This window comes from Mirounga leonina, unplaced genomic scaffold (assembly GCF_011800145.1).
Source record: "Mirounga leonina isolate KUSES-001 unplaced genomic scaffold, KU_Mleo_1.0 Mir_107, whole genome shotgun sequence".
NCBI lineage: Eukaryota > Metazoa > Chordata > Mammalia > Carnivora > Phocidae > Mirounga > Mirounga leonina.
Window position 1 is genome coordinate 5,003,714 of NW_023270233.1, and position 26,765 is coordinate 5,030,478.

The 26,765-nt window shown below is 52.3% G+C and overlaps 1 protein-coding gene across 3 annotated transcripts in view; it reads left to right on the forward strand.

Moving 5' to 3' along the window:
• The window catches only part of LOC118018956 (tetraspanin-15), a 49,841-nt gene that overhangs the window by 1,176 nt on the left and 21,900 nt on the right, over nt 1-26,765 (forward strand). The window contains exons 1-3 of one of the 3 annotated variants that reach the window (XM_035017719.1): nt 9,828-10,149; nt 21,597-21,724; nt 26,148-26,333. In XM_035017719.1, the coding sequence (XP_034873610.1) occupies nt 21,629-21,724; nt 26,148-26,333 (282 nt within the window). In that variant the 5' untranslated portion in view covers nt 9,828-10,149; nt 21,597-21,628. Of the gene's footprint in view, nt 1-9,827; nt 10,150-21,596; nt 21,725-26,147; nt 26,334-26,765 lie in introns of those variants that run through there. The other 2 variants (XM_035017723.1, XM_035017729.1) reach the window with 2 other exon arrangements.

Below are 26,765 nucleotides of genomic sequence, written 5' to 3' on the forward strand. Positions count from 1 at the left end.
ATTATTATTATTATTATTATTATTATTATTATTATTATTATTATTATAGACTGGGAAACTGGGCCCTCCTGGTTAGCTGTCACAAGAGACTGATTTCTTTATGAAGGTTTCAGACTAGGCTGGACCCCCACCTAAAAATGAGGACATCTTTCTATAAGCCAGCTCCAGCCTTGCCACTCTAGAATAGTCTCCTGCTCCCAGTAGCCACAGGGCAGACTTGCCCAGGGACTGGAGGGGAGATCCCTGGCTCCCATCCCTCTTGAAACATTTGCACACTGTATTCTCCTCTTCAGACCCTCGCTGGATCTATTCTGTTAGCAGGAATAGCTAGATCTGCCTGATAACAGGTCTGACTGTCCATTTGGCCCCTCTATGGATATGACCTTGCCTGGTAGGCAAGAGATCCAGATTCTAGTCTTGTTCTGTTTTTGACTCACTGGGAGATCTTAGGCAAGTCACTTCCTTGTTTGGGACCTCAGAGCTGTTAAGTGACTTGCCTATCTAGAGAACTAGGCTAAGCCCAATTCCCAGTCCAGTTCTCTGATTTTAGGTAATGTGGAAGAGAGATGAGCAGTACATTTGGGGGTCAGAGGATGGAGCAGAGGATGGTGGAGGCCTCAGGGAGGCAGAAGGTTGTATATGGGATTGGGGTGGGGGTGATTCTCTCCCAAAGTTGCATCAGTATCAACCAGAGACTTTAAAAAACACTACAGATCCCTGGGCCCTGGCATAGATATTTGTTTAAACTTATTTAAGCTCCCTAGGTGATTCTAGTTTGTATTCAGGGTTGTAAACTGCTGGGCCTGATGGTCTCACAGGCCCCTTGGTTCTGGGATTCTTTGCCTGCCCCTTGCTTGTCTGGCCGCAGGAGCTCTTCGCTCTGGAGGTCACAGTTGAAAGAGGGAAGGCTAAGGTTGTTGGGGGTGGAGGGTAGGTAAGAAGATAAGGGAAGACCAGGAGTCAGAAGGTGGGGGCTATGTTTCTGGCTTCACCCTTCTCTCCATGTGTAATCCCTGACCAGTCTCTTAACCCCCTTGCACCTCCATTTTCCCATCTGTAAAATGGGTAACTGATACCCTGCCCCACACCTCACTGGATTGTTTTTAGGATTAGTGATATGGGAAGATAGTGACATGTGGGTGAGACCAGTGCTGTATAAAAGAGAGTTATACAGTTACAGTTGACCTCGATTGTCAAGGCCTTGTTCTGTCGCTGTCCCCTGTGTCCTGCAGGGAGACCACTCAATGGCCCTTGCTTTGCTTCTCTTGGGGCCGGGTGGGACTCAGAACTTGGAATCTTTCCTTTCTAGCCAACTGAGCTTGCCTTACCAAATCCTTGACTTCCCATCCCTGGAAGTATTTCTGCTTAAAAACCTCCCCACCCATGCCAAGAACTCAGCCACCTGACAGCTCTGCCAGGGCAGCTCTAGGTGCCAGATTTTCACTGCAGGGTGAAGGCCAGTGGGAGGAAATAATGTGTCCTAGACAGGCTTTGCTGCTAATTGGAAACCCCTTATAGGAAGGCCCATTATCTCTGGTACCATCCCTTGGAGTGAGGAGTGGGGCCAAGGGTTACGTGCTTTATAAGCCCAAAATACTAAGACCTTCATCTCAGACTTAGGTCTAGAAGGGGCCATAAGTTTTACCATAGTCATGCTCCTTCTGTAAGGGACTTTCTGCTTTCAGTCTTATTATCCAATATGAAATGCAAGGACACTGTACACAATTTTAAAGTACCAAAGAGTAGTCATCAGTGACAAGCCTCCAGCTTCCCCCCCTCCCCTCGCCCACCCTGTCCAGAGGGGAGGGGACATCTATGATCAGTTTCTTATCATTCACTTCAAAGATAGCATCCTAGCCATAGGATGCCCTAGGCGCGGACATGTGCATGCTTTACATATTCTTTTTTTTTTTTTTTTCATGTAAGGGAGCACAGGATACACAGTTCTGCCCTTACCTTTTCACTTACATTTAAGTCCATGTGAATTTTGGAGCTCTGGTAGTGGCCACCTCATTCTGTCTGATGGCTACATAGAGTTCACTGTAGGCTATGCCCAAAGTCATTCAATCAGTCTCCAGCTGGGGAACTCGGGTTGTTTCTGATCTTTGGTGACTGCAAACAGCAGTGCAGCAAGGAGCTTTGAACATGTCATTTTGTACATGTGTGTGTATATCTGCAGGGTAATTTCTAGAAGGAGAACCAGTGGGTTAAAAGGATACGAGAATGTATAATATACATACAGACATGCACTGATCATAAGCGGATGCAGCCTGATGGATTTTTACAAAGTGAACACACATATATAATCAGCCCCCAGGTCAACCACTAGAATGGAGAGCAGAGGCCAGAAGCCCCCCCTTGCACCCGCTTCCGGTCACCACCCCCTCCCTCCAGCGGTAATCAGTCGGAATGTCTAATCGCATAGAACCACTTTGCCTGGTTTTGTATGTGCGTTTAGAATTTTGGTGTTTGTTAAACTGCCCTTCGTAGAGTTTATACCAATTATAGTATTATTTACTCTACTACTTTAAACTGACTCACTTTTTAATCTTAAATTATTTTTTAAAAGGTGGCTTTATATCGCCACTGCCAATGGGAAACCGATACTGAGCATGGACGAGAGCATGCAACTGTAACACTAAATAGTGCAGGGAAAACAAAACGTGATTAAATCCTGGCTGGATGGGTGATGTAGGCTGTGGACCTGAGTTCTGTGTTCGAAAGGCAGGCTGGCAAGTGTTTGAGAGGCTGAAAGACAAACTGGCACCAAACAGATTTGCGCCCAGATGCAATGGGAAGGATGGGAAGGAGAGTGAGCAATGAAAATTGTTTCTCAGTCTATGAGTCAGTATAAATGTGACCTTGAACTCCTCACATGACCTCCTGTCCCACACTTGGGGGCCATCTCGTTTTCAGAGGGGGACTGTGGGGCTCAGGGCATGTTTCAGGGTGCCTCCTCGGCCCCAGTTCAGGGCTCCTTCCGGTAGGTCTCACCCAGGGGCATTGGGGCCTCCTCTTCCTACCATGCAGCGTGAATCACTCTGACACATGTGCCCTCAGCCCACTGGGGACACACCTCTAATTTGAGCACTGACCACAGAGTATCCTAGAGATCCGTTTACACCACTGTTTTTCCTTGCTGGACTGTGGGCTCCTGGAGGTCAGGGGCGTGGCTCGTTCATATCCTCTTCCAAGTGCTGGTCTTGGGCCTGGGCACAGAGTGAATGCTCAGGGAAAGCTGTGTCTTGTGAGCCAGGATCTGAGGTGGGGGCCCCTGGATCAGGGCATGAATTGGGTGTGTAGCCAGCAGTGGTCAGATTTGCTGAGGCCTTGGATTTGCAGAGGGGCCTGGGATGATCACGGAGGCACTGACCCTCTGGAAAGCATCAGCCTGTTGCCTTGACAATGGGGTAAGGATTTCCAGTTGGGTACAAAAGAGTGTCAGGGCTGGGGGATGTTGACTAATCAGGAAGGAAAGGACTTGGGGTGGGGGAGGTGAGTGGGAAGTCCTTGCCTTCTCCAAGGATGGACCCCATTATCATAGCTTGACCTGTGATTCTTTATATTTTCCTATAGTTTAGGTTTAAGAGTGTGGACCATGTACCAGGCTGCGTGGATTCAAATCCCAACTCTGGTATTTATAAATTGAGTGACTTAAGCACTAACTTCCATGCGGCCTCCATTGCCTTATCTGTAAAGTGGGTGATACTGGAGAGTTGCAGAGACCCTGAAAGGGATGAATATACAGGAAGAGTTTACAGCAATGCCTGGCACATTAGCATAAACACTATAGCAACTACTTAAGGATTAGCCAATCTTTTCCTACTCCCGTCTCTATTTTTCTAGGAACTCAAGATCCATAGACTGAGAATTAGAAGGGTCCTTAAAGGCACCTCTAGAGTGACCTTTTCATTTTACTGAGGAAAACAGGCCGGGAGAGAGGAAGCGAGTTGCTTTAGACCCCATAGCAAGTTTGGGACAGACCAAGAGCAGGACCCATGTGGCCTGACTGCATTGGGTGGCCATGACCTTCAGCAGCCCTCACCCTGCCCCCCTCTCCCCCCCACCCCGTGGTCTCCCCCTGCTGTCAGGGCCCAAGGTGTGGTGGAGGATAACATTTCTGGAAGGAGCCATGTCCCTGGCCTCCAGTTAGGCACTAAATGAAGCCAGACATAAAAGAAAAAAATAGATTCAGTTTCCAGCAGGAATTTCTAACTTTTGAAAAGAGCTTTATTGTTTTTGTGAAAATAATATGTGTGCTTAGTTAAAAAAACCTTTCAGGCAATTCAGGTGGGTACGCTGAAGAGTGTAGAAGTCTCCTTTGTTCTGGCCCTGGGAGAGCACCCCTGTTACACGCTGATAAACACACATCTGGATATTTCCTTGTACCTACAGGCACAGACTTAATTTCCTGAATTTTAAAAATTATTATTGTGCTTGAATCCTCAGGCAGGCCCATTTTCCTCTTGTTCTAGGCAAGCATTTCAAAGAGAACATAGTGAAATTTAAGCAGAAAGTCACTTCATCCTGGAGAAGCAGCCACCAGGCCTAATGGGCTGTCAGAGAAGATCTGGAAGCAATGGGACTAGGGTCCCCTCTCCCCGCCTGGCCAAGAGGCCTTAAAAATCCAGAGAATCAAGAAGGCAGACCTGGAAGGCACTTGGAGAATCTTCCAATGCATTCATTTCACAGATGAGCAAACTAAGGCCTCAAGAAAGTTTCTTTGCCCTTAGCTTAGGCTTCTGAGCCTGAGCCCTTCTCTTCCTCTAAGAGAGGCATCGTTTTAAATTGTAAGAATGGATTGGGACCTCGCCGTCTTTGGCTGTTTGTTCCCAGGATGCAGGAGTAACAACCTGTCCTCCTTCCTACCCAGCCTGGTGCCTCACCTCTCCGGGTGACTCACAATGCCAGCGGGGGTGGGGCTCAGAGTAAACCAGATAAGAGACTGATAATGAAATTTCTGTACCGGCTGGCTCCATGTACAGGGGGGAAAGAGGTCTTCTGGGTTAGCGCAAAACACACGAGATTGAGATTAACCTTGTCCAGAGAGAACCTATGGATGTGAGTGGGTTTGAATTGCATCTTAGTGGAAGGCGGGGAGTCCAGTCCTGACCTGCAATTCTCTCCAGGGTGGAGGTGGTTCTTTGCTCCTTCAGTCAACAAATAGTTATTTGATGCCAAGTGTGTATGCCAGGCACTGTGATGTTTACTGGGAAATAGCTTTGAACAAGACAGACTTAGTCCAGGCCTTGGAAGACAGACATACCCGTAAGTAAATGTAGCTTGCGATCAGTGCTAAAGAGGAAATTAGGGAGCAGGGGGAGGAGATGAAAGTTCCTACTTTCATGGTGTGGTCAAGGAAGGCCTTTATGAGGAGCTGGCATTTCAGCTGAGGTCCAAGGAATGAGAAGGAGCCAGCCATAAAAAAGTACTGCGAGAGCATCTCAGACAGAGGGAGTAGTCCGTACAAAGGCTCTGGGGTAGGCCAGCATGGCTGAAGCAGATGGGGAAGCCTAAGAAGGGCCAAGTTGTGGGTGGGAGGGTGGCAGGGGCCTGGTCCTATGAGGAGTATAGGGTCTGAGTGACTGAAAGCGGAGGTTTACTTGTCAGGACCCGATGGCAGGGCTGGCTGGAGACACAGATCAAGTGCTGTGTGATCCTGGGTAAAGGACCACCTCTTTGAGCCTCCTACACTTCTTGTCTCTGGATACACTAGAGGCCTTGGGGCGGCTTCTTCAAGAGGAGAGATGCAAAAGCATCAAGCACCCTGTAGGGCCCGGCATCCCCGGGGGCCTTGCGGAGCTCAGGGGTCTGGGACTTAAGATGTGAGACCTTCTGGAGTCTGTCTTATTAGAGGAGGCTACTTTCTGCTGGGGATGCTCTGTCTGCAGAGCAGATGGCTGTGGCCATAGCCTTAGGCTGAGAAGTCTGACCCTTGGGCATGCATGTGGCCTTTTTCGGGGGCTGGGTCCTTCCCAGCCCTTAGTCCCTGGGCTCTAGCAGTGTACCAGCAGAAACCGTGCACCACATGATGGGCATGCGCGTCCAGGCAGAGGCCATCCTGGAAGTGTCCCACACGGCGGAGCACTGGTCCCAGCACCTGGGGAAGTGGGGCCGGGAGAAGCACTTCCAGGAGGCCAAGGTGTCCCTATGCCAGGGAGTGGGAGACAGAACTCAGGGTCACAGCCTACATCACCCACAGTAACTAGCTAGGATTTAATAAAGTTGTCCCTCCACAACTCCTGTCCTCTTATTTCTGCTCTGATCATCACTCCCCCCCACCCCCGCCCTTGGGCATGCAAAGAGTCAAGTGGCCACTGCCACTCCTACGGGAGCCCAGAGCCCAGCTGCCTGTCCACTGCTGACTCAGTGTCCCCGCCAGAGCCTCCTGGGAGGCCCTGGCCGGCCCCGCCCCCAGCACAGAATGTCTGCAGCTGCCTGAGCTCTCTGCTAGCACTCGGTGAGTGACAGCCTCTCAAGGGACAGGGCTGGCTCCTCTCCCCCCACCCCCAGCGCAGCACAAGGCCAGGCAAACAGTGATCCTGGGGCAGAGGTTGGGCAGAATCAAGCCAGCGTTCCAAGCTGCCGCCCTAGTTCCCTGCTGCACACAAGGCCACACAGCAGGCCTCTGTCCCCGGGCACAGCGGCAGTCCCGTTTACAGGGGGGGCCCCCATCCCCCAGATGGAAAGGCTAATCCTGGGGGAAATCACCGAGTGGGGCTCATCGTCCCCTCTGAATGATGTTGTTCCACTGGCCACACAGTTTGAGAACCAGAGGCAGCTGCTGTGGGGTCTGGCGGATTTCCTCCCGTCTGAAAGGAAGGGGTTGCGCCAGGTGCCCTCCGTGGCCCTTGGGAGTCAACGTGGGGCATTTGTCCAGCTCTAGGCTAGGCCTGGGCCAGGAGGGGGAAACGGAGAAGACGAAGGTGTCGTCTTCCCCACCCAGAGGGTCACCCTGCGAGGAGGACGGAAGCTAATGTGGGCAGGAGCAGCCAGAAGTCATGGGTCGTTTCCTGTCCCACTGGGCAGCCTGGATTGTGGAGGAGCCTCGGGGTGACTTGGAAGAGGAGGGAAGGGGGCTTAAAGGACGATGAGGAGCGCAGACGAGCCTCAAGAGAGGGAGGGCGGTCACAGCAGAGGGACGATGGCTGGGCCTGGACGCACCCCCGGGGAAGGCTGGAACTGGAGGCCACGGAGACCAGCTCCATCAGGTAGCAGATCAGGGGAAGATCACTTGGGTGATGGGTGAGGAGTGAGACTGATGGGCTGCATGACTGTGGACAAGTCAGCCACAACTCTCTGGGCCTCAGTTTCCTCATCAGTGGGAAGGGGAGAACTTGGCACGTCGTGGGGGCCAGGCAGACAGGGCGGAGCCTGCAGTACAGCTGCTGGGCGCTGGCATCACCGGCAGGATCCCTGTGCTCCAGGGTGTTGGTTAGGGGGTGCCGGAGGGTACGGGAGGGATGCCCTCGGGTGCCTGCCTCACCAACACTGTGTTTCACCTCTGCATCCTCAGAGCAACCCGTGTGAACCACGCAGACAGGGGACACTTGTTCCATTTTACAGCTGAGGAGACTGAGGCCCCCACTGGGGAAGGGACTGGCGCAACCCACCATTTGCATCCATCCCCCCCCACCGGGGACCTCACTGTTGAAAGTGCCTGCTGTGTTGTATTTAATCTTTTCCAAAGGGAACTTTCTCACCCAGGAGGCATTTGCATCTTGGCCTGCAGGAAAGTAAATATTTGCATGGAGGGGAAGAAGGAAAACAGCTTTGGCCTGGTCTGGACTCAGGGGCTCAGAGCCCCCCTCCTTTCTGCTGGGAGAGAACCACCTACTCCCAGGGCTGCTGGAAGCCCCTCCCAGGATACTGTGCGTGGCCTTGGACCAGTCACATAGGCTTTCTGTGCTGTTTCCAATCCCTTACCAGAGGATGGGCTGTGCTGGGGGCAGCTTGGTGGGACCATGGTGGTGCCTGGGGCCAGACACTCAGTTCCTGTGCGCGCATAGCATGCCGGGTGCTGTGCTGGGCTCCATGTGCTTGGCAGAGGGCAGAAGCCAACCCCTGGGGCCACCCCATTGCAGACTGGGGCCAAGTCCCCTAGTTGGAGTGGAGTGGGATGCTGGCTTCTGGGGCTGGTGCCAAATTCTGAGTCTGGGTCACTTCCTGAGGTCAAAAGGACCTTCTAGATCGGTGAGCCTCGACTATGGCTTGAGGCTGCTGGTCCTGGTGGATTTTGCCAGTACACACCAGGCCCCATCTTCGGAGTTGATACAGTGGGTATGGGGTGGGACCTAGGCAGCTCTAATTTTAAATGTCCCCAGGTGATTCTAATGTGCAGCTTGGAATGGAAGCTGCAGCTCTGGTGGTGCCTGTGAGGGAACTCTGACCGGACTGGCCAGGTTTCCAAGCCAACCTTCGCTCCGTGTGAATCCCGAGTGACGTGCTGAAACTTCCCCAGCCTCCTGGACAATCTGGACAGTGTCTTTGTGCTGGGAGTTAGTGCACTGTTTGCAAGAGGCTTGTTGCTGGTGCTGGTCCCAGGACAAGAGAGAAGGACTAGCTGGGGTTGGAGGAGGGGTACGTGGGAGTCAGCAGGCTCAGCCTGGATGAGAAGGGCCCATGGAGGCCTGTGGAGACTGCCAGCTTGGGCATGTGGGAGATGGCTCAGGAGGCTGGGCTTCTCTGGAGCACTGGGATGTATCTGGGGAGTGGGGGGTGGTCCGTGAGTTCTAGAATATTGTTTTCCTTTTGGTTATCTTTACAACATTCTTTCACCCGTTCTAAAGGTAACACTTCTCTGTAGTCAACTTTGTAACATAACAAGTATTTTTGTGAGTATTTTTGTGAGTCAGAGATTCGCACTTGGGAGTTGAGCTAGGATGGTCCCCCCCCCACACCTTAAATTATGTCTTCAGTTTGAGAACCACTGATGCATGGGCATCGTGTTTGGAATGTTGATTGTGATCTCGTTGACCTGCAGTTCTGACTTCTCTTAGGAGAGACATGGCAGGCGGTTGCCCATACCCATTTCCCAGATGGGAAAACAGTTCCAGATAGGTGAGATGTATTTGTTTGGGGTCATGGTGATGAGCTAGTGACCAGTTAGTGGAAGGATGGGAACTCGATTTCTGACTCTGATCACTGAGCTCTACAGTGGATTGATGGTCCCCCACCCCACCCTCCCACCCCAAAAAAAAGATACGTTCATGTTTCGAATGTGACCTTACTTGGAAAAGGGGTCTTGGTAGATATAATTAGGTTCTGAACCTTGAGATGAAATCATCCTGATCACCTGGGTGTGCCTTAAATCGAAGGCCAAGTGTCTTTATAAGAAAAGGCAGGGGAAGCTTTGGGACGAGACACAAACACAGAGGGAAAGACCACACGGAGGCAGAGGCAGAGGCAGGCGGGCTAGGAGCCTGAAGCCGGCAGAGGCGGGGAAAGATTTCCTCCAGAGCCTCCGGAGGTCGAGGAGCCTTGTGACAGGTCGGTTTCAGACCTCAGACCTCCGGACTTGCTGTTGCCCTAAGCCACCCAGTCGTTACGGCGCAGCCCCAGCAAACTTGGGATTCCTGAGGGCAGCTTCAGGAAACAAGCGCAAGCCCTCTCTGCTCCACGAGGTTGTCCCACCCGTGCGGGGCCCAGCTGAGCAGGGGGAATGGCCTTCCCTTTTTGGGGGCTGTGCTGAAGACTGCGGAGGCCCGGATGGGGTTTGGGGGCGGAGCAGGCTGGCGTGGGGGCGAGGCCTACCGTCCGGCCCCGCCCCCGCCCCGCCCCTGCCGCCCGCGCAGGCCCGTGGTTATGCTCTCGGATGGAAGGAGGGTAAAGCAGGGGAGGGGGATGTGAGCTAGCTCTCAGGAAACTGCTTGCCAAGCGGGGCTGTAAAACATTTACGCTTCTCGTACAGCCTTTCTCGTCTGATCTCGTACAGCCTTTCGGAACAGGACTGTCACCTGTTACCTGGCGCAGGTAGAATGTGACTTGGACTTACAGCTGGGCCAAACTCCCAAGGGCCGCGGAGGGCACCTGGCGCAACCCCTTCCTTTCAGACGGGAGGAAATCCGCCAGACCCCACAGCAGCTGCCTCTGGTTCTCAAACTGGCCAGTGGAACAACATCATTCAGAGGGGACGATGAGCCCCACTCGGTAATTTCCCCCGGGATTAGCCTTTCCATCTGGGGGATGGGAGCCCCCCCTGTAAATGGGACTGCCGCTGTGCCCAGGGACAGAGGCCTGCTGTGTGGCCTTGTGTGCAGCAGGGAACTCGGGCGGCAGCTTGGAACGCTGGCTTGGTTCTGCCTAACCTCTGCCCCAGGATCACTGTTTGCCTGGCCTTGTGCTGCGCTGGGGGTGGGGGGAGAGGAGCCAGCCCTGTCCCTTGAGAGGCTGTCACTCACCGAGTGCTAGCAGAGAGCTCAGGCAGCTGCAGACATTCTGTGCTGGGGGCAGGGCCGGCCAGGGCCTCCCAGGAGGCTCTGGCGGGGACACTGAGTCAGCAGTGGACAGGCAGCTGGGCTCTGGGCTCCCGTAGGAGTGGCAGTGGCCACTTGACTCTTTGCATGCCCAAGGGCGGGGGTGGGGGGGTGTGATGATCAGAGCAGAAATAAGAGGACAGGAGTTGTGGAGGGACCCCCAGTCCCTGTGACAGGAGTGGGGCCTGTTTGTCCCTGTCTTCTTTCTCCCCTGTGGACTCCTCTGGGGCTGGCCTTAGAACCGAACTTTCCTTTTTGCAATCGAGAAGCCCTCCATGCTGCCCCCTGTCCAGTCTGCTCGTGCCTTCTGGATTCTCCTGTTTTGTCCTTTTTAAAGCTAACGATCAGTGAGCCCTCCCTCTGTTTGCTGGACATGCTCTCATTTACTAGGCCGGCCACCGGAGAGGCGGCTGGCAGCTCTACGCCGAGGCGAGGAGAGGCCCAGAGAGGTTAGGGAACTTGCAAGGAAATGCCCAGCCTCACTCTCAGTTCCTTTCTGTCTCAGGGGCTTCTCCTTGGAAGACCGTTTCCCTTTTGGAGACTTGGGCTGTTTGAGGGGGTCGTTGGTTCATGGGCTCTGTTACTAAGGCAGCCATCTAACATTTCTGAGGCCCTTGGAGGCCCTCCTGTTCTCCATGATGCTCTGCTAGAGGAGCAGGGGCCCCGGTGTGGAGAGCAGCTTCCCCAGGGCAGGGGCTCCGGACCCCCACACTGAGGTGGGCTGACTGCCACCCCGTGTGGGTTGTGAGACAGGAGGGAGCGGGCCTGAAGCGGCACCGGGACCCAGATCTACATCGGGTTCTCTGGAACTGCAGGAAGACAGAAAAGGAGCTGGCATCCCTGTCGTTCAGTGTCCCTCACTGTCCTTTTAATATTTCCGTCAGGCTAGGGCATGCCAGGGCGTGAGAACTCTTGTTCCTGATGAGGGAGGGCATCTTGTGATGGAGGGAGCACTAGCCTGAGAGTCTGGAGACCCAGGTCACAGCTGCTGTCCGATGGCTAAGATGCTGTGTGACCTCGTGGGAGTGACAGCCTCTCTCTGATCTCACATTCCCATCTGCAAAATAAGGGGGTTGGGCCAGAGCCACGTCCATCTGCTTATTCCTGGTGGTTCGCAAGAGGCTTTTAGGTGGTCCCTGGGGTAGCATTTTAAAATTTAATAGATATGCATGAAGTGTGATATGTGCGGAAGAAAATAATTACTCTCTCAAATCTTGATTTCATAGATATTGATAGGTTAGGTCAGGATCATGTTTATTTTACTAAGAAAAAGCTGATTTAAAGAAAAATCGTGGAACCTTCTGGTCAGGTGTAGGCACTTAACACGGTCTTTGTATCTGTTGACTTTAAAAAAAAAAAAAAAGGGGATTCTCACTACGTGTTAGAGCACCTTACGGTTCACAAAGGAGTTTCCCTGTCTCCCGGGGTCCTCTGTGTGACCATCGGGCTGGTGTTAGTGTTCCTACTTAATGGCAGAGGCAGCCAACGCTCAGAGAGGGAAGTGGCCTGTCCAAGGTCACACAGCTCCTAAATGGCGGGACTGCATCTTGCTGGTTTGTTGTGTGTGTGTTCTCTTATCCTAATTTTCTTAAAGCAGAGGAGGAGGGAACTGAGGGTATAGAGTGACCCCCTTCTGCCTTCCCCCAGGCCTCTCTCCCGTGCACAGGGAGGAGCGTGCCCTGAAGCCTTGGGGTCCTGTTTTCTAGTAGGCTTTCTTGGTTGTATAATTGGTAGGTTCCTGTTATAACCTATATTTAGCCCCGGTTTGCAGTTAGTGAGACATCTGGTGAGGGCATTAATCCCAGGCTGCAGGAAGCAGCCTGCCCCCAGCCTCTGGGAAGCAGGCCCCTGGCTGTGGCCACGGAGACTTCCCAGGCCAAAGAGAAACTCAGACCTGTAAACAGGCTTCCTCTTGGGAAAAATGGAACTTGGATCTTGCCGGCTTTCCCAACTTTTTATTGTAAAAAGATTAAAACAGAGAGAGAAGGTGAAGGAATGACAAAAGGAACACTCAGATGCCCATCAGCCAGAATTGAAACATTTGGCCAGGTCAAAGTAAGTTGCAGACATGATGACAGTTCACTCCAAATATCCCAGGATGCATCTTCTAAAAAAGAGAGAGAGAAAAAAAAAAGAACATTCTTGGCTATAACTACCATTATCATGCCTAGGGAAATACAACGTCCATATTAAAATTTCTCCAGTCGTCCCTAAAATATTTCTCACAGTGCATTAAAAACAACAAATCAGGATCTAGCATCACAGTTCCTGCATTGCATTGAATCTCATTTTGACAAAAAAGTGCATCTGAAAAATGAGTGGAAATACCTCTGAGTCCCTGAATGTTATATGTTCTGAAGGCCTGGGAGGACGATTGTGTGTCACCTGTCTGCCTTTGCCTGATCCACCAGGATCTGCTGGGGCCTTGCGCTCTCGTTGCTTAGGGAAAATCAGCAAGTGGATAGGGGAAGGCTTGCTGGACCTGGATATTGCTGTGATGCAGGGGTGGAGGGGGCCTGCATGAGCCCTTGTCCGGTTGGAAGCCAGACTGAGGACTCCCTGAGTGTCCACCCCGAATCCCCAGTGGCACATGCCGGGCCCTGTGCCAGCCCCTGTGCCAGGTGCTCAAGGGAGCTGCACAAGCCAGGGCTGGCTGCCCACATGGCCTGGTGTTGCTAGATCATGGATGCTCTGCAAATAGCCAGTGTGTACGAGCAGGTTTTCGGGACGTCTGTGTGCCCACGGATATGTGGGACGAAGTCTTGGGTTCCCTGGTTCTGGAGGGTTGGGGTGGGGCAGGAGAGGCCCTTTCTCTCTTGCAAGCTGGAGAAACCTGGTTACCGGAGAAGCCTCAAATCAGTAGTTCCAAAATCAAGTTGTCAGAGGGGAAATGAGCTTGAAAAAAAAATTTTTTTTTAAACCCACAGAAAAGTTGAAAGAAGAGTTTAAAGAATGCCTGCATGCTTTTGGTTAACAGTTGTTAACATCTCGTCTTAACATCTCTCTCTCTCTGATCTTTCTCTCTCTCACTTTCTTTCTCTCTCTCTCAATACAACACTTCTTTGCAATCGAGCCCAAAGAAAGCTGCAGGCACTGTGACCTCACCCTTAGATACTCCAGCGTTCAGCTTTCCAAAAAAGGCATTCTCCCACGCGCTACCATTGTCCATCTGAAAAAAAAAAAACCTCCATAAAATAAAACCTCATCTCCTATGCAGTTCCTATCCAGTTGTTCCCCAGATGTCCTTTGGGGTGGATCTTTTACTCAACCAGGATGCACTCGAGGTTCACACACTGGCTTGGCCGAGACGCGTCTCTGGAATGCCCCAGTCTAGTCCATCCGCACTGCCTGTGATTCCTTTGACAGCTCCGGGCCAGTGACCTGCAGACGCCTGCGCTCTGGATTCGCGTCTCGGTTTCCTCGTCACTGGGCTCAGGCCACACATTTCCGGTACAAGCGCTGCACGGGGGCTGTGGCGGGAGGTCCGGGATACTATGTTGATTTGGAGGCGTCTGATGTCCGGCCACCCCGCTGCTGGCCATGCCAAGCCAGCCCGCCAGCCCCCTCCATTGTCAACATGCATGTCCCCTTGATGACAAATAAGCTGTGGGATGACTCTTTGGGGCTATGTGAATATTCTCTTTGATGAAAGGACTTTTTTTTTTTTTAAGATTTTATTTATTTGAGAGAGAGTGAGAGCGAGAGAGCATGAGCGGGGGGGAGGGGCAGAGGGAGAAGCAGGTTCCCCGCTGAACAGGGAGCCCGACGCGGGGCTCCATCCCAGGACCCCGGGATCATGACCTGATCCGAAGGCAGATGCTTCACCAACTAAGCCACCCAGGCGCCCCACAAAGAACTTTTGAAAGCAAATCTGAGCGTGTGACTCCCTGCTTAAATTATTTCAGCTATTTCCCTATTGCAACATCAAAATATATCTCAGGTCTGCTTGCTTCTCGCCCCCTCTCCATGCCCCCCCATGGTCTAGGCTGCTGCCACCTGGCATCAGGGTGACCGCAGGAGATTCCTGACTGCTTTCCCTCTGTGCCTCCAACCCCCACCTCCAGTCTGTTCTCAGCACAGCAGTCAGTCCCAGTAACTTTTGAAAATCAAGGTCGGTCAGAGGTTCCTCTGTAAACCTGCATGCCTCCCACACACTGAGCAAAAGCCCGAGTCCTGTCAGTGGCTTCCCAGGCTCGACCTGACCTGCTTTGCCCTCCCCACCCCCGCCCATGCCCTCTGACCTCATCTCCTACACAGTCCCCCTCTGTCACCCCATAGATGCTCTTCTGTGAGCACAGGAGTGCATTCCAAGGTCTTGGTAGCTCTTGAACATTCGTCCATACGTCGCATGGATATTAGAGAGCCCTCCGCTACTTCAAGTCTTTGCTCAAATGTCAGTTTCCCTGACTAAGCCATTTAAAATGACAGTCTCCTCCTCCAGCCTCCCCAGCCTCCTTTCCTGTTTATTTCCTTCCTAGCACTTATAACCATGACATACTGTGTTTTTCTTATTTGTCTGTCCCCAGCTAGAATGTGAACTCCCCCAAAGACGGGACTTGTGTGTTTGGTTCGCTGCTATAGCTGTGTCCCCCCCGCCTCTTGTTCCCGAAACAGCTGCTCTCAGGGTCTGCTCCAGCCGTCCCTGGGGGGGGCCCCTTTCAAGGGGTCCCTGAAGTCAAAACCATTTGGAGGACCCTTTTTACAGTGATACTGAGATGTTGCTTGCCTTCCGCACTGTCATCCTCGGGCGTGTTCAGTGGGGGTATTCCAGGGCACTGGGTGGGGGGCTGATTATGGCTGTAGACCGAGCGAGCAGCTAGGAGACTGCGGCCGTCTTCCTATCAGCCACATGGTGTTTGCAAAAATGTAAAGTTTGGGGGCGCCTGGCTGGCTCAGCCTGTTAAGCGTCTGCCTTTGGCTCAGGTCATGATCTCAGGGTCCTGGGAACAAGCCCTGCATCGGGTTCCCTGCTCGGCTGGGAGTCTGCTTCTCCCTCTCCCTCTCCCCCCAAGTCCTGCTTGTGCGCGTTCTCTCTCTCAAATAAAAAAATCTTTTTAAAAAATGTAAAACTCACACCACTCTTTTCACTCCATTTTTTTTTTTTTGGAAAACATTTTATAAAAAGTATGCTATTTATGTTAACATGTAAATCTATTACTATTTCTAAATGAGTTAATAAATGTTTAGAATATGTCTGTTTTAATTTCTTATGTAGTCAATAATTAATAGATATCCATAAAAACAAAAGCTCTAGGGTCCTCCAAATGTTTTAAGAGTAAAAAGGAGTCCTGAGATAAAAAACTCTGAGAACCACTGGCTTAAAAGTCCCCTGAGTAAAGAGATGTTGAATGAATGAATGTTTTGGTTTAACCTGAGAGGCCTGGCCTTGGGGGCCTGGCCTCTGTGAGCCTGCCTGGCCTCCTTCCTCCTCCAGTCACCTGGAGGTGTGCTTGGCTCCAGCTGTGCAAACCTGCTGTCCCCCTGGCACCTTCCTGGGCTTCCCAAACTGCTCGCCACTTCAGAAATCTTTGCTTGTCTATCCCATGCATTAAATGGACTCCGTTCAAGCATCACCTTCTCCAGGAAGCCTTCTCAGATTTCACCGGTCTTGCCTGTGATTTAGCATCTCCTCCTCTCTGGCCCCTCTGCACACTCTGCCCCAGTGTTTCCCTAACTCTCCTGCATTTGCTGGCGTGCTGGTGTGTCTTACCAGATCGAGTTCCTTGAGGGCAGGAACTAAATCTTATCTTTTTATGCCCAGTGCCTGGTACATAATAGGGATTTAATAAATGTATGTTGAATCAGTGAATGCTGCCTTGGAATTCACAACAAGGACTCCCCTTTCCCCAAATTATCTTTGGAGCAAAGTGCCTCTAAAAGGGGAAATGGTTTCTGGCCTCTAATTTGAAGATGTCCGTGTTAGAACTGTACTGTATCTCTACTGGGGAAGGAGGAATCACATTTCTTGAACACCAGAAACTTTTGCATGGCATCCTGCTTCAGGGACAATGTGGTTCAGCAGGCCACTGTGGACCAGCTCGGGCCCTGAGCACTTTTCATGTAGCTGCTGTGGGGAGAGTGTGGTCTGGGACCTAAGCCACCCAATGTCCTGTGAACTTGTGGAAGTGACACATTTGCAGACTTTGAAGTTGTTGAGGTCAAAGATGGGATGTGTGTTGCTGGGTCCTGCCGTCACGCCCTGCCCGCGGTCAGTAATAAACACCTGGCATTATTTGCTCAACAGGCATAATTAATACAATGAATATCCTACTGGTGAGGGCTTCCCATTGTTGATTTCAGAGGTGATCAGAAGTGGAGAGAGATCCCTATAGCTGGGGTGATCCAGAAAGGCTTCCCAGGGGAGGAGGGCTTTGAGCTGAGTTTTGGCGGATGGGTATTAGCCCCTTACACCTTTAGTATTTCCAAAAAAAAACAGTTGGCGTCCTACCCACTGCTGCTGTAGGAGACAATGCTGGGGGTGTGCATGTTGGTGGAGGCTGGGGTGGGAAGGGCACCTCCGTCCCCTGTAGGGTTTTTTCTCATGCTGAAGCGTGACATTCTGGAGCAGGTAGGAAAGCAGGGGGATCCCAGGAGAGGCGTCTTTGGGCCACCCTCCGTCTGCTGATGGCCGGGATTCTGGGTGGGGCTGTCCTCGTATGAGTTTCCATGGACTTCTGGAGCAGTGAAGGGATTTGGGGGCTTGTAGCCAACACCCTCCCTTTTGGAGCAGGGAAACTGAGGCCCAGAGAGGGGAAGGGGCTTGCCCAAGGTCACATGGGAGCTAGTGACAGACTGGGACTAAAGTCTCCCCTCGCCTCCAATGCTCCTTCCAATGTGTGGTACTGCTCCTTTTCCCCTTTGTCCTCTGACCTCTTTGGAGTCATGAACCCTGGGAGTGGAGGCAGCTTATGTTCTGTGAGGCCCCGCACACGCCAGGCACTGACCCTTGTGGTCTGGCTGCCCCCTCTCCCTTCCAACTCTAGTTCAGGGACAAAGGGGGAAAGGATGAGGCAAGGGCCACATTTATAGAAAAAGCAATTTGATTCATTTTTTTCTTTTTTTTTTTTTAAAGATTTTGTTTATTTACCTGACAGAGAGAGAGACAGCGAGAGAGGGAACGCAAGCAGAGGGAGTGGGAGAGGGGGAAGCAGGCTTCCCTCTGAGCAGGGAGCCCAATGCGGGGCTCGATCCCAGGACCCCGGGATCATGACCTGAGCCGAAGGCAGCCACTTAACCGACTGAGCCACCCAGGTGCCCCTCTTTTTTTTTTTTTTAAGATTTTATTTATTAATTTGACAGAGAGAGAGAGACAGTGAGAGAGGGAACACGAGCAGGGGGAGTGGGAGAGGGAGAAGCAGGCTTCCTGCCAAGCAGGGAGCCCGATGTGGGACTCGATCCCAGGACCCCGGGATCATGACCTGAGCCGAAGGCAGCCACGTAACCGACTGAGCCACCCAGGCGCCCCTCATTTTTTTCTTAGATAAAAAACTACATCTAACGTTAAAAATAAGAAACATGAAACACTTAGTGTAGAGACAACCCTTAATTTAAATATGGCCTACTCAGCCGGGTGACCCTTGGCAAGGGGTCTCCTGGCCATGGGGCCTCAGCACCCTCTGAACCCAGGCTGGAGTGTCCTTCCTCTCTTCCTTCCCCTCCCGCTGCCCTTCCCTGCCCGGCCCACTCCTGTTCAGGCAGCTGCCTCCTTTTCTTTTTTTTTTTTTTTTTAAGATTTTATTTATTTATTAGAGAGAGTGCACAAGCAGGGGGAGTGGGAGAGGGAGAGGGAGAAGCAGGATCCCCACTGAGCAGGGAGCCAGATGCGGGGCTCCATCCCAGGACTCTGGGATCATGACCTGAGCTGAAGGCAGCCACTTAACCGACTGAGCCACCCAGGCGCCCCGGCAGTTGCCTCCTTTACGGGGACTTCTTTCAGCAGCCCGGAGGGTCAGGGAGAAGTGAGACCACAGGAGGCCCCCGCCTACCCACCAACCCTGTCCCTGAAGTTCTTGCCTTCACTTTGGGTGGTTTCTGGGAAAAGCCCCAGGCCAGTAGAAGAATCGGGGATGTCTGGCCCAGTACCTGGTGGATACATGCATGCTCTAAAAGGCTGCTGGGACCTGAACTGGAAGCCGTTGTCTAGGACAAAGCCCCCTTGTCACTCTGTGAGCCCGTGTCTCCTTTTAAAAGGTCTGAGAGGTGGAGAGGCCTGGGCCACCTTCCCCGCTCCTGGCAGCAACCCACAGCCCTGAGCGGGAGAGCCTTCACTCACTGGATGCTGTGTGCCATGGTGAACGGCACCCCGGGCCAGAGGGAGGGGGTAAGCAGTGGTGGTTTATCACAACCAGCAGGAAACACCCCCAGCCCCACACTGCAGAGCTCTTCTTCCTGAGGGGCCCCAAACCCAGATCCCAGTTTCTATTCCCCATTCCTCACCTCTCAGCTAGAGCTCCATCCCTAGGCCTAGGGCACTGCCTGCAGTGACCAGAGCTGGGGGACTTCCTGTCCCCACTGCCAGGCCCACCTGTCCACTGTCCCCCCACTGCGAGGCCCACCCACCCACGTGGCTTCTTGTGCTGATGGGCCTCTGTTAATGAGCCCGCCTGGCCAGGGCCCACCTGGGCCCGAGATCTGTGAAGATAATCACCCAGATGTCATGGGAACACAGCCCTGGGAGGCAGCTTCTGACTCTCTTGGTTCCGACACAGTGAAGGGGTAGGGGGAGAGAGAGGCCTGGAGAGGGAGGGAAAAGAAAACCGGGGAGAGGAGTGTGTTGGGTGGAGGTGATTTGCTCTTGACTCTCCTTTTTCCCTTGGCTCTTTCCCTGGTTTTCAGATGAACCACAAGTCACTCTGATCTGTAGGCCTTGGAACGCTCTGTTCTGGAATGCGATCACCTGAGTTTCTCTTTTGCTTATGGGCATCTGAAGCAAGGTCATTTCTCAGATTCACTCTTCCAACAGGTACACTGGGCCAGTGGTCCCGACACTCGTGGAAGAGAAAGTGGTGGGAAGTCAAACTGCCTTGCATCCTTCAAGGCTCGGATCCAATGGGCCTTCTCTGATTTCCCAGGAGGAAGTAATTCCACCTCTTGTCTCAGAATAGCTTTATCGGTTGTCTATTTTACCACTTCCCACCTGTCTGCCCCCAAACTTTTCCTCAGGAGAGTCCCAGCTGGGTCAGCTCTTACTGTGCTTGGTACTTGTGTGTGTGGGGGGTGTTCTTGATGAGAAATCCCACTCTCTGCCCTGGCTGGGTCAAATAGCTGGGGCTGCCAAACCTCCCAGCTCAGCTCTTTCATAGCCTGGAATGTGTGGTGTGTGTGTGTGTGTGCGTAGGAGTCTTTGAAATCAAGCTTCTCTAACTGTAGGAGGGGAAGCAAAACAGACTGGTGTACCCACCTTGTTTCCTAGAGGTTTGTTTTCCAAAGGCCATGTTTTCCACCCCTGGACCTAGCTGGTGGGCTCTCCAGCCTTCCAGAGGCCTTTCCCCACTTCTGCCCAAAAAGCTCGAAGGGGATGGAGAGCACCCTTCCTAGAGAAGTCATAATAAAGAAGACACAAAGAAGGAATAAAGCATGCTCACGGGCAGGAAGCTCTGATAAAGATGTTAATCCTCCCTAAAGGGATCTATAGATTCAGAGTGATCCAGTCAAACCTTAGCAGGTTTTTTCTTGGAATTTGATTAGGTGACTCTAAAATGTGTACGGAAGAATCTAGGTCCAAGGATATCTAGCCACTTCGAAAGAAAACAGGAAGGGACTTGGCCTTCCAGATGCCCAGATGTGTTATAAAGCTGCAGTTGCTATGAATGGGACGTTTGTTTGGGGATAGCCAGATTGACCGAGGGAATGGATCAGGAGCCACAAACAGACCTAAGCATATGTGGGACCTTAATGTGTGACAGTGGGGTCACGCCAGATCAGCGGGAGTGGTCTTATTATATTATAGTCATCGGTGCTTATTATATTATAAGTGAAAGCAGGCTGTGTCAGAGAGTGTCATGGACCAAGGTCTGCAATTAACCAGGTCCTCTGCCCTTGATGTCTATATTTTGTTAAAACAAAGAAGTCCTGTCCAGAGTCAAGGCAGAGCTGACAGCAAAGTATCAGTGACAAAAGCCAGAAACTGGCTCCTTTGCCGGCAGCTGCTGCTTTCCCAAGGGGCTGGCTTTGATTTGGGGTTGGGAGGAGCCCCATTCCGGAAGCACGGGCTACCTGTGGCAGGGCTGGGGCAGGGTGGCAGCACTGGGCTCCAGGACCCGAGAGCGTGGAACTGCCCCGTGGTCCTGGAGCTGGGTCTGGCACTCTTCTGGAGGAGACAGAATGGACCCTCTATCAGTCTGGGTTGGGGGCACTGCCAGGGCCTTCTGGATCTGGCCTGACCTGCTTTCCTTGGGGGTAAGAGGCAGGGGACAACACGAAGTGAGCTTTCTTGGGGCAACTGGGAGAAGAGACTGTTTTCTGCCGAATGAGGTCAGTGAAGATGAATGGGACCCTTGCTAGCTAGTGGCTGGATGATTAGGGCCCATGATTTCTAAATAAGGGTGGTTGCTGTGACTTTAGAAAGGAGCATTGTGGAGAGCGGTGAGGGACAGCATCCAATGGGGGACACCTCTAGAGCTGTGCTGTCCAACACGGTGGCCCCCTGGCTACCTGTGGTCACGTTTAAATTAATCACAGTGAAATAAAATAAAAAATGTAGTTCCTTGGGCACACGAGTCACATTTCAAGAGCTGACTAGCTGCACGTGGCAAGTGGCCACCAGACCGGACGTTGGTGTCGTCATAGGACCTGCTCTGGGCAGCACTGCTCTGCTCGGCGTACCTTTGTATTTTGCCAGGACATTTTGGACCCAGTTCTCCCCAGGTCTTCTCGAAAGGCCTGTCTGGAAGCCTCAGCAGCAGGTCAGACAGACAGGCTTCAGTGGGGAATCCCGACTGCCTCCCCTACGTTTTGCATCACTTGGTTCGGCTAAGGGCCTGGTCAGGAACGTGAGACTGGTCCTTTCTTGGGCATGTGAGGGGGTGCGAAGACTAAGGGAGGTGATGCAGGTCTAGCGTTTGCAGGCTGCTGTGCAGCATCATCACTCTGTAAATGGCAGCGGGCTTTATTATTTTACAGGTGACAAATGAGGCCCAAAGAGGAGACGGGACATGGCCGGGAGCACTGAGCTGATAACGGAGGCCCAGAATGCCAGCCCGCATCTCTTGTCTCACCTCTGCTGTTCCTTCTGCGCAGGAGACAAGCTGGTATGAACATGCTGAGGAGGAGCTGGCTGTCTGCCCAGGCACAGGCAGGATTGGCCTGGGGCAGAAGAGCTGACGGACGTGAGGTCCAGATGCAGGGGCCCTGCCAACCCCCTCTTATTTAGAATCTCTCTAGGGCCTTAGAGTTTAGCTACTCCCTACCTCCTTTCGAAGCTAGAAACTCAGGAAAGTGCTTTGTTGGGGCCCAGCAGAGAACTCTGGAGCCTCGAGTGCCTTATGAAGTAGTTCCAGAATGAAGCAGTTCTTGGGACCTTCCAGGAAACACTGACATCTCCAGGAAGCCCACCCTGATTTCCTCACATTGCCTATCTCCCCCTCACTTTTGTTCGAATCCCCAGCTCCCCTGCACCTCTCCGTGGTAGGAACTACAGCTTGCTTCCCACAGACCAGGAAATCATCACCTTTTTTGTGCCAGAAACATTTCAGCTAGAGGTTAGCAAAAGTAAAGATATGACTTTTTTCTCCATCCCCAGTTCAAAGACCCACTGAATTCCATCCATCGGACTGTAGAGGTCATTTCCAGCCTCTCTGACCCCTATCTTACCCCTATCTAGTCTTGTGACTCCTGTGAGCTCCAGGCCTGGAACATAATAGGTACCTCGTATGTGCCTTTTAGGGTGAAAATGGGTCTCGCAGGTCTGCTGTGAGACTTGCCCCAGCTGGGGATGAGCCAGCAGGTGGGTGACCAGATGCTTCCCCAAGGAGGAGACACAGGTGCCGGAAAGCCTCCCAGGGCCTCCTGCTTCCAGCATCCATGTGAAGCTGGGCCTCTCCCTGCGGAGGAGGAAGCTGGTTCCAAGCTGCAGGGCTCCGCAGGATTCTTCGGGCCAGTTTATGCTGGGCCACAGGGTTTCTGATCAGCCTGTTCAAGACACCACAGGGCTTGCAAAGCCTGGGGCTTTGGGCCTGGTCTGGGGACTGCCAGCGACATCCCCTGTTTGGTCCCAGATGGGCATGGCCGTGTGCCCCACCCGCCGCCCCCCATCACCAGCCCTGTCTAGCTGAAGTTGCATGACAGATGGGCCATTTGCTTCTGGCTGGGGCTGGAGTGGTCGCCCGCAGCCTTGTGGAAAGGCTATAATTAGCCGAGAGTTCTGGATGGGATTGCATGCTCTCCCTGACAGTTAATTTTATACTCAAATGTGAACATAAACTGATGTCATCAGAGATGTAAATATCATTGGAAATCTCAACGTTCCTGGAAGGGTACGGCTGCCTCTCCCCATGCCCACGGCCCCTTGAGCACTTGAGTGAGGAGCCCAAGCAGCCTGTGCTTTGTGGGAGCCTCCTCGGGGCTTGTCTGGCTGGACCAGGGAAGCAGGTGTGTGATGGCTCAGTTTACACAGTGCGGGAGGAGTTGGGATGCTTGGGTTTGTGTTCGCCACTGGAACTTTTCCTATGGCTTTAGTGGTCTGGGAAGGTTGCAGGGCTGACCAGCAAGGAGAAGGCGATGCTTTGCACCAGGAGGGAGAGCAATCAAAGGAAGTGTTGTTTCCTGCGGGCAAGGCCATCCTGGAGTGGGTCCGAGGCTCTAGGGAGCTTGTAAAAATAGAAGAAGCCACTTTATGCCTTTATGGAGAGGGCTGGGGTCAGTTCTACTCTGGTGTTTTGGAGATGGTTTCCAAAGCAGGCTACCTTAGCCCAGAAGCATGGCCTCAGGCAGGGGCACAGGCTGGGAGCCCAGAGATGTCAGGGCCCCAGGCCCTCCTGTCTGGAAGACTTTTTTTTTCTTTAAAACAGGAAACACAAAATTCTCAGAAGTATAAGGAATCAATTCTGAAAATATTAAGTCTTGTTGGGTCAGTGACAGCATAAGAATGACATTTTTCATCCAGACAGAGGATAAAATCCCACCTCTGTCACCTGCACCTACGCTGTGTCCTTGCATATTTAATTCAGTCCCTGCCTGGGCTCTCAAGGCTTACGTCTGTCTGTCTGTCTGTCCGTATGGGGTCTTTTTTAACCATGATCTTCAGCTCTGGGGTGGAGGGATCTCTGGGCTCAGCGTCTGGTTCAGGGTTAGGGTTGAGCGAGTGATTCCTTAGAAGTCCGGTAATTCAGAAGGGGGAGATGGGGCTTTTTTTTTACAGCTGCTTGCTCTTGTTCTAGAGGACCCACAGGGCTTAGGCCGGCCTTGAACAATGATCTCACCTTGTTCTGGGTTTTGGAGCATGAACTGACCAGATAGCCTCTGGCTGATCTTGCTCTGTCAAAGGTAGATTTTACTTCCTGGGATCATCATTGTCTTGTAGAAAGTTTCGTGTGTGTGTGTGTGTGTTCTGCCTTATAAATTTAAACATTCACCCAAGTGGGTACTTTTGATGACATCATTTCATGCACGGTTTTCCTGATATGGTCAACTTGTCCCGGGGCGACAGCTTCCTGGCCATCCTCTGTTATCCCATGTTTCTAAGTAAGCTCATTCTGTTTGGCTTTTGGCATCCTGGCCACTTGTCAAAGCTTTGGAGAAAGCAGGCACTTCCCTTTACCCAGGGCGGTCTTAGTACTCTTCAGAAGGAAGTCAAGGGGATCTATTTTGGGGGCACATTAGAGCCAATTTAAGGCCAGTGAGGAACTGGAGAGGTGGACTCCTTTGTTTTCTGGCTGTTGACTCTAGGGTATCTCACCAACATCCTGTTGGTATTACTCCTCACTTCCTTTCCTCGGACCTTAGCTGGCTGTGCCGTGGCTCTCGTTACTGTCCCACGCCACCTTCTCCACCATATCTGGCAATGTGTCCTTGCCCTCAGGAAGGTGTGGCCCGGAAACTCAGAATCCTTGGACAAGCAGGAGACGGGGTACACAGCGTCAGACTCAAGCCCAAGGGAAGTCCGGCACGCATCCATTCAGTACACATTGATTGTAAGCACCGACTGTACTTCCTAAATGTCAGGAACTGTCATGGTGCTGGGGATGCCCCAAACAGTTGGAAAATCCCTCCTGACATGGAGCTTAGAGTCTCTTGGGGAAGACAAACAATTACAAAGTAAAAGAAGAAAGCTGCTTGTTAAATACTGGTCAGGGCAGAGGAGAAAAATGAAATGGGAAATGTGATCGGGAGTTTCAGGGGGAAGGATTTTCTACTTTTAAATAAGATGGTCCCGGGAAGGCCTCATAAGGCAGCTGACAACTGAGCAAAAGACAAAAGGGAGATGAAGGGGTGAGCCATGTGGATGTCAGGAAGAAGAGCATTCTAGGCAGTGGGAACAGCCTGTGCAAAGGCCCTGGGGTGGCGCCCTGAGTGTGTTCCGCCAGCAGTAAGAGCCCAGTGCTGCGAACGTCGAGTGAGGGAGGGAAGGAAGTGAGAGGTGAGCTCAGACAGGTTGTGTGGGCCTGTCATCTGTGGTTAGGGTTGTGGCTTTCATTCTTGGCGCACAGAGAACCAGCCTGCTCTGATTTGGGTTTGCCTGGTCACTCTGATGTGGAGAATGGGCCGAAGGGGGCCAGTCAGGACACTGCAGTGGGATCCCAGGGCGGCAGTGTAGCCCCAGACTCGTCTGAGGCTTGGTAATGGTGTCAGCTGATAAAACTCCCTGAAAATTTAGTACGAGACTTTGAGGCGGAGAGACAAGAGGGGCCCTCCAAGGGCTTTGTGACCTGGTTTTTCCTGACAAAGTGGGACTCAGTCATCTTTCCACTGCTGGGAAAGTTGATTAACAAGGGATTTGACTTAAAAATCCCCTCAAAATTCCTCCTACGCTACCCTTCCACCTTCCCGATGGTCCTCCTGCCTATATATTCCACATTCAGGGTGCTGCGTTTAGCAGCTCGGAAATGTCCCCGGGGTGACCAGCCTGTGTATGAGGCATCACAGGGCCCCAGGCTCGCCGGTACTTTCCTCTAAAGGGGTTCTGTGCCAGTTTGCTCGGGCTGCCCTAACAAAGTGCCACAGCCCGTGTAGCTTCAGCCACAGAAATTTATTTCCTCACAGCTCCGGAGGCTAGGAGGCCAAGATCAAGGTCTGGCAGCGTTGGTTTCTCCTGAGGCCTCTCTCCTTGGTGTGCAGATGGCCTCCTTCTCCCTGTGTCCTCACATGCTCTCCCCTCTGTGTGTGTCTGTGGCCTAATATCTTCTTCTTATAAGGACACCAGTCCTATTGGATTGGCTCCAGAGATGGGTTTTCCCGGATTATATGACTGCATTTTTAACTTCATTACTGCTTTGAAGGCTCTATCTCCAAATATAGTCACATTCTGAGGTACTAAGCGGGGAGGGGGGGGTGTTAGGAGTGCAGCGTCTGAACTTTGGGGGAGCACAATTCAGCCCATAGCAGGTTCCCTCATGTACGGTCATCTGGGGTGAGCCCCCCGGTGACAGGCACCGTAGCCCCCAGACGAACTCTTTGTAGGATAATCAAGTGACTGCCAGTCTTTCTTCTCTCTCACTCCCTGCTTTCTTGCTGCAGCTGATCGGAGCCTTGGTCCTGTCGGTGGGAATCTATGCAGAGGTGGAACGACAGAAATATAAGACCCTTGAAAGTGCCTTTCTGGCCCCGGCCATCATCCTCATCCTCCTGGGGGTCATCATGTTCATTGTCTCCTTCATTGGCGTGCTGGCTTCCCTCCGTGACAACCTGTGCCTTCTCCAAGCGGTGAGTGGGCCCCATGTACCCCTGAGCTGGTGGTCAGGGGGGCGGTCCTTAGAGCACCCCGGAGAGCTGCGGAGATTGCCCCGGGGTCCTTGGGCAGCCCATTTTTTTTCAGTCCTTGCCTCGAACCAGACTTTCTAGAGGGTTTCATGGATCAGCCTACCTGTTCACCTCGGCCCAAGAGAGACCAATCCACTTCCACTTTTGCATGTCAAGACTGATTTGAATCCTATTCTTCTTATTTAAACCTTGCATTGGTCTGGCCTCTCAATTGCAAGTGGGAGAAACCACACTGGAATGAGAGCAAGTAAACCCCAAAAACGTTGGTGGTGAGTCATTGGCTCACATCATCAGCAAACCCACACTGGGACCAGGGGTGTAGATGATGGTGCCCTTGGGCGCGCTCTCTTTTGCCGCCTCCCAGGCCTCATGCTC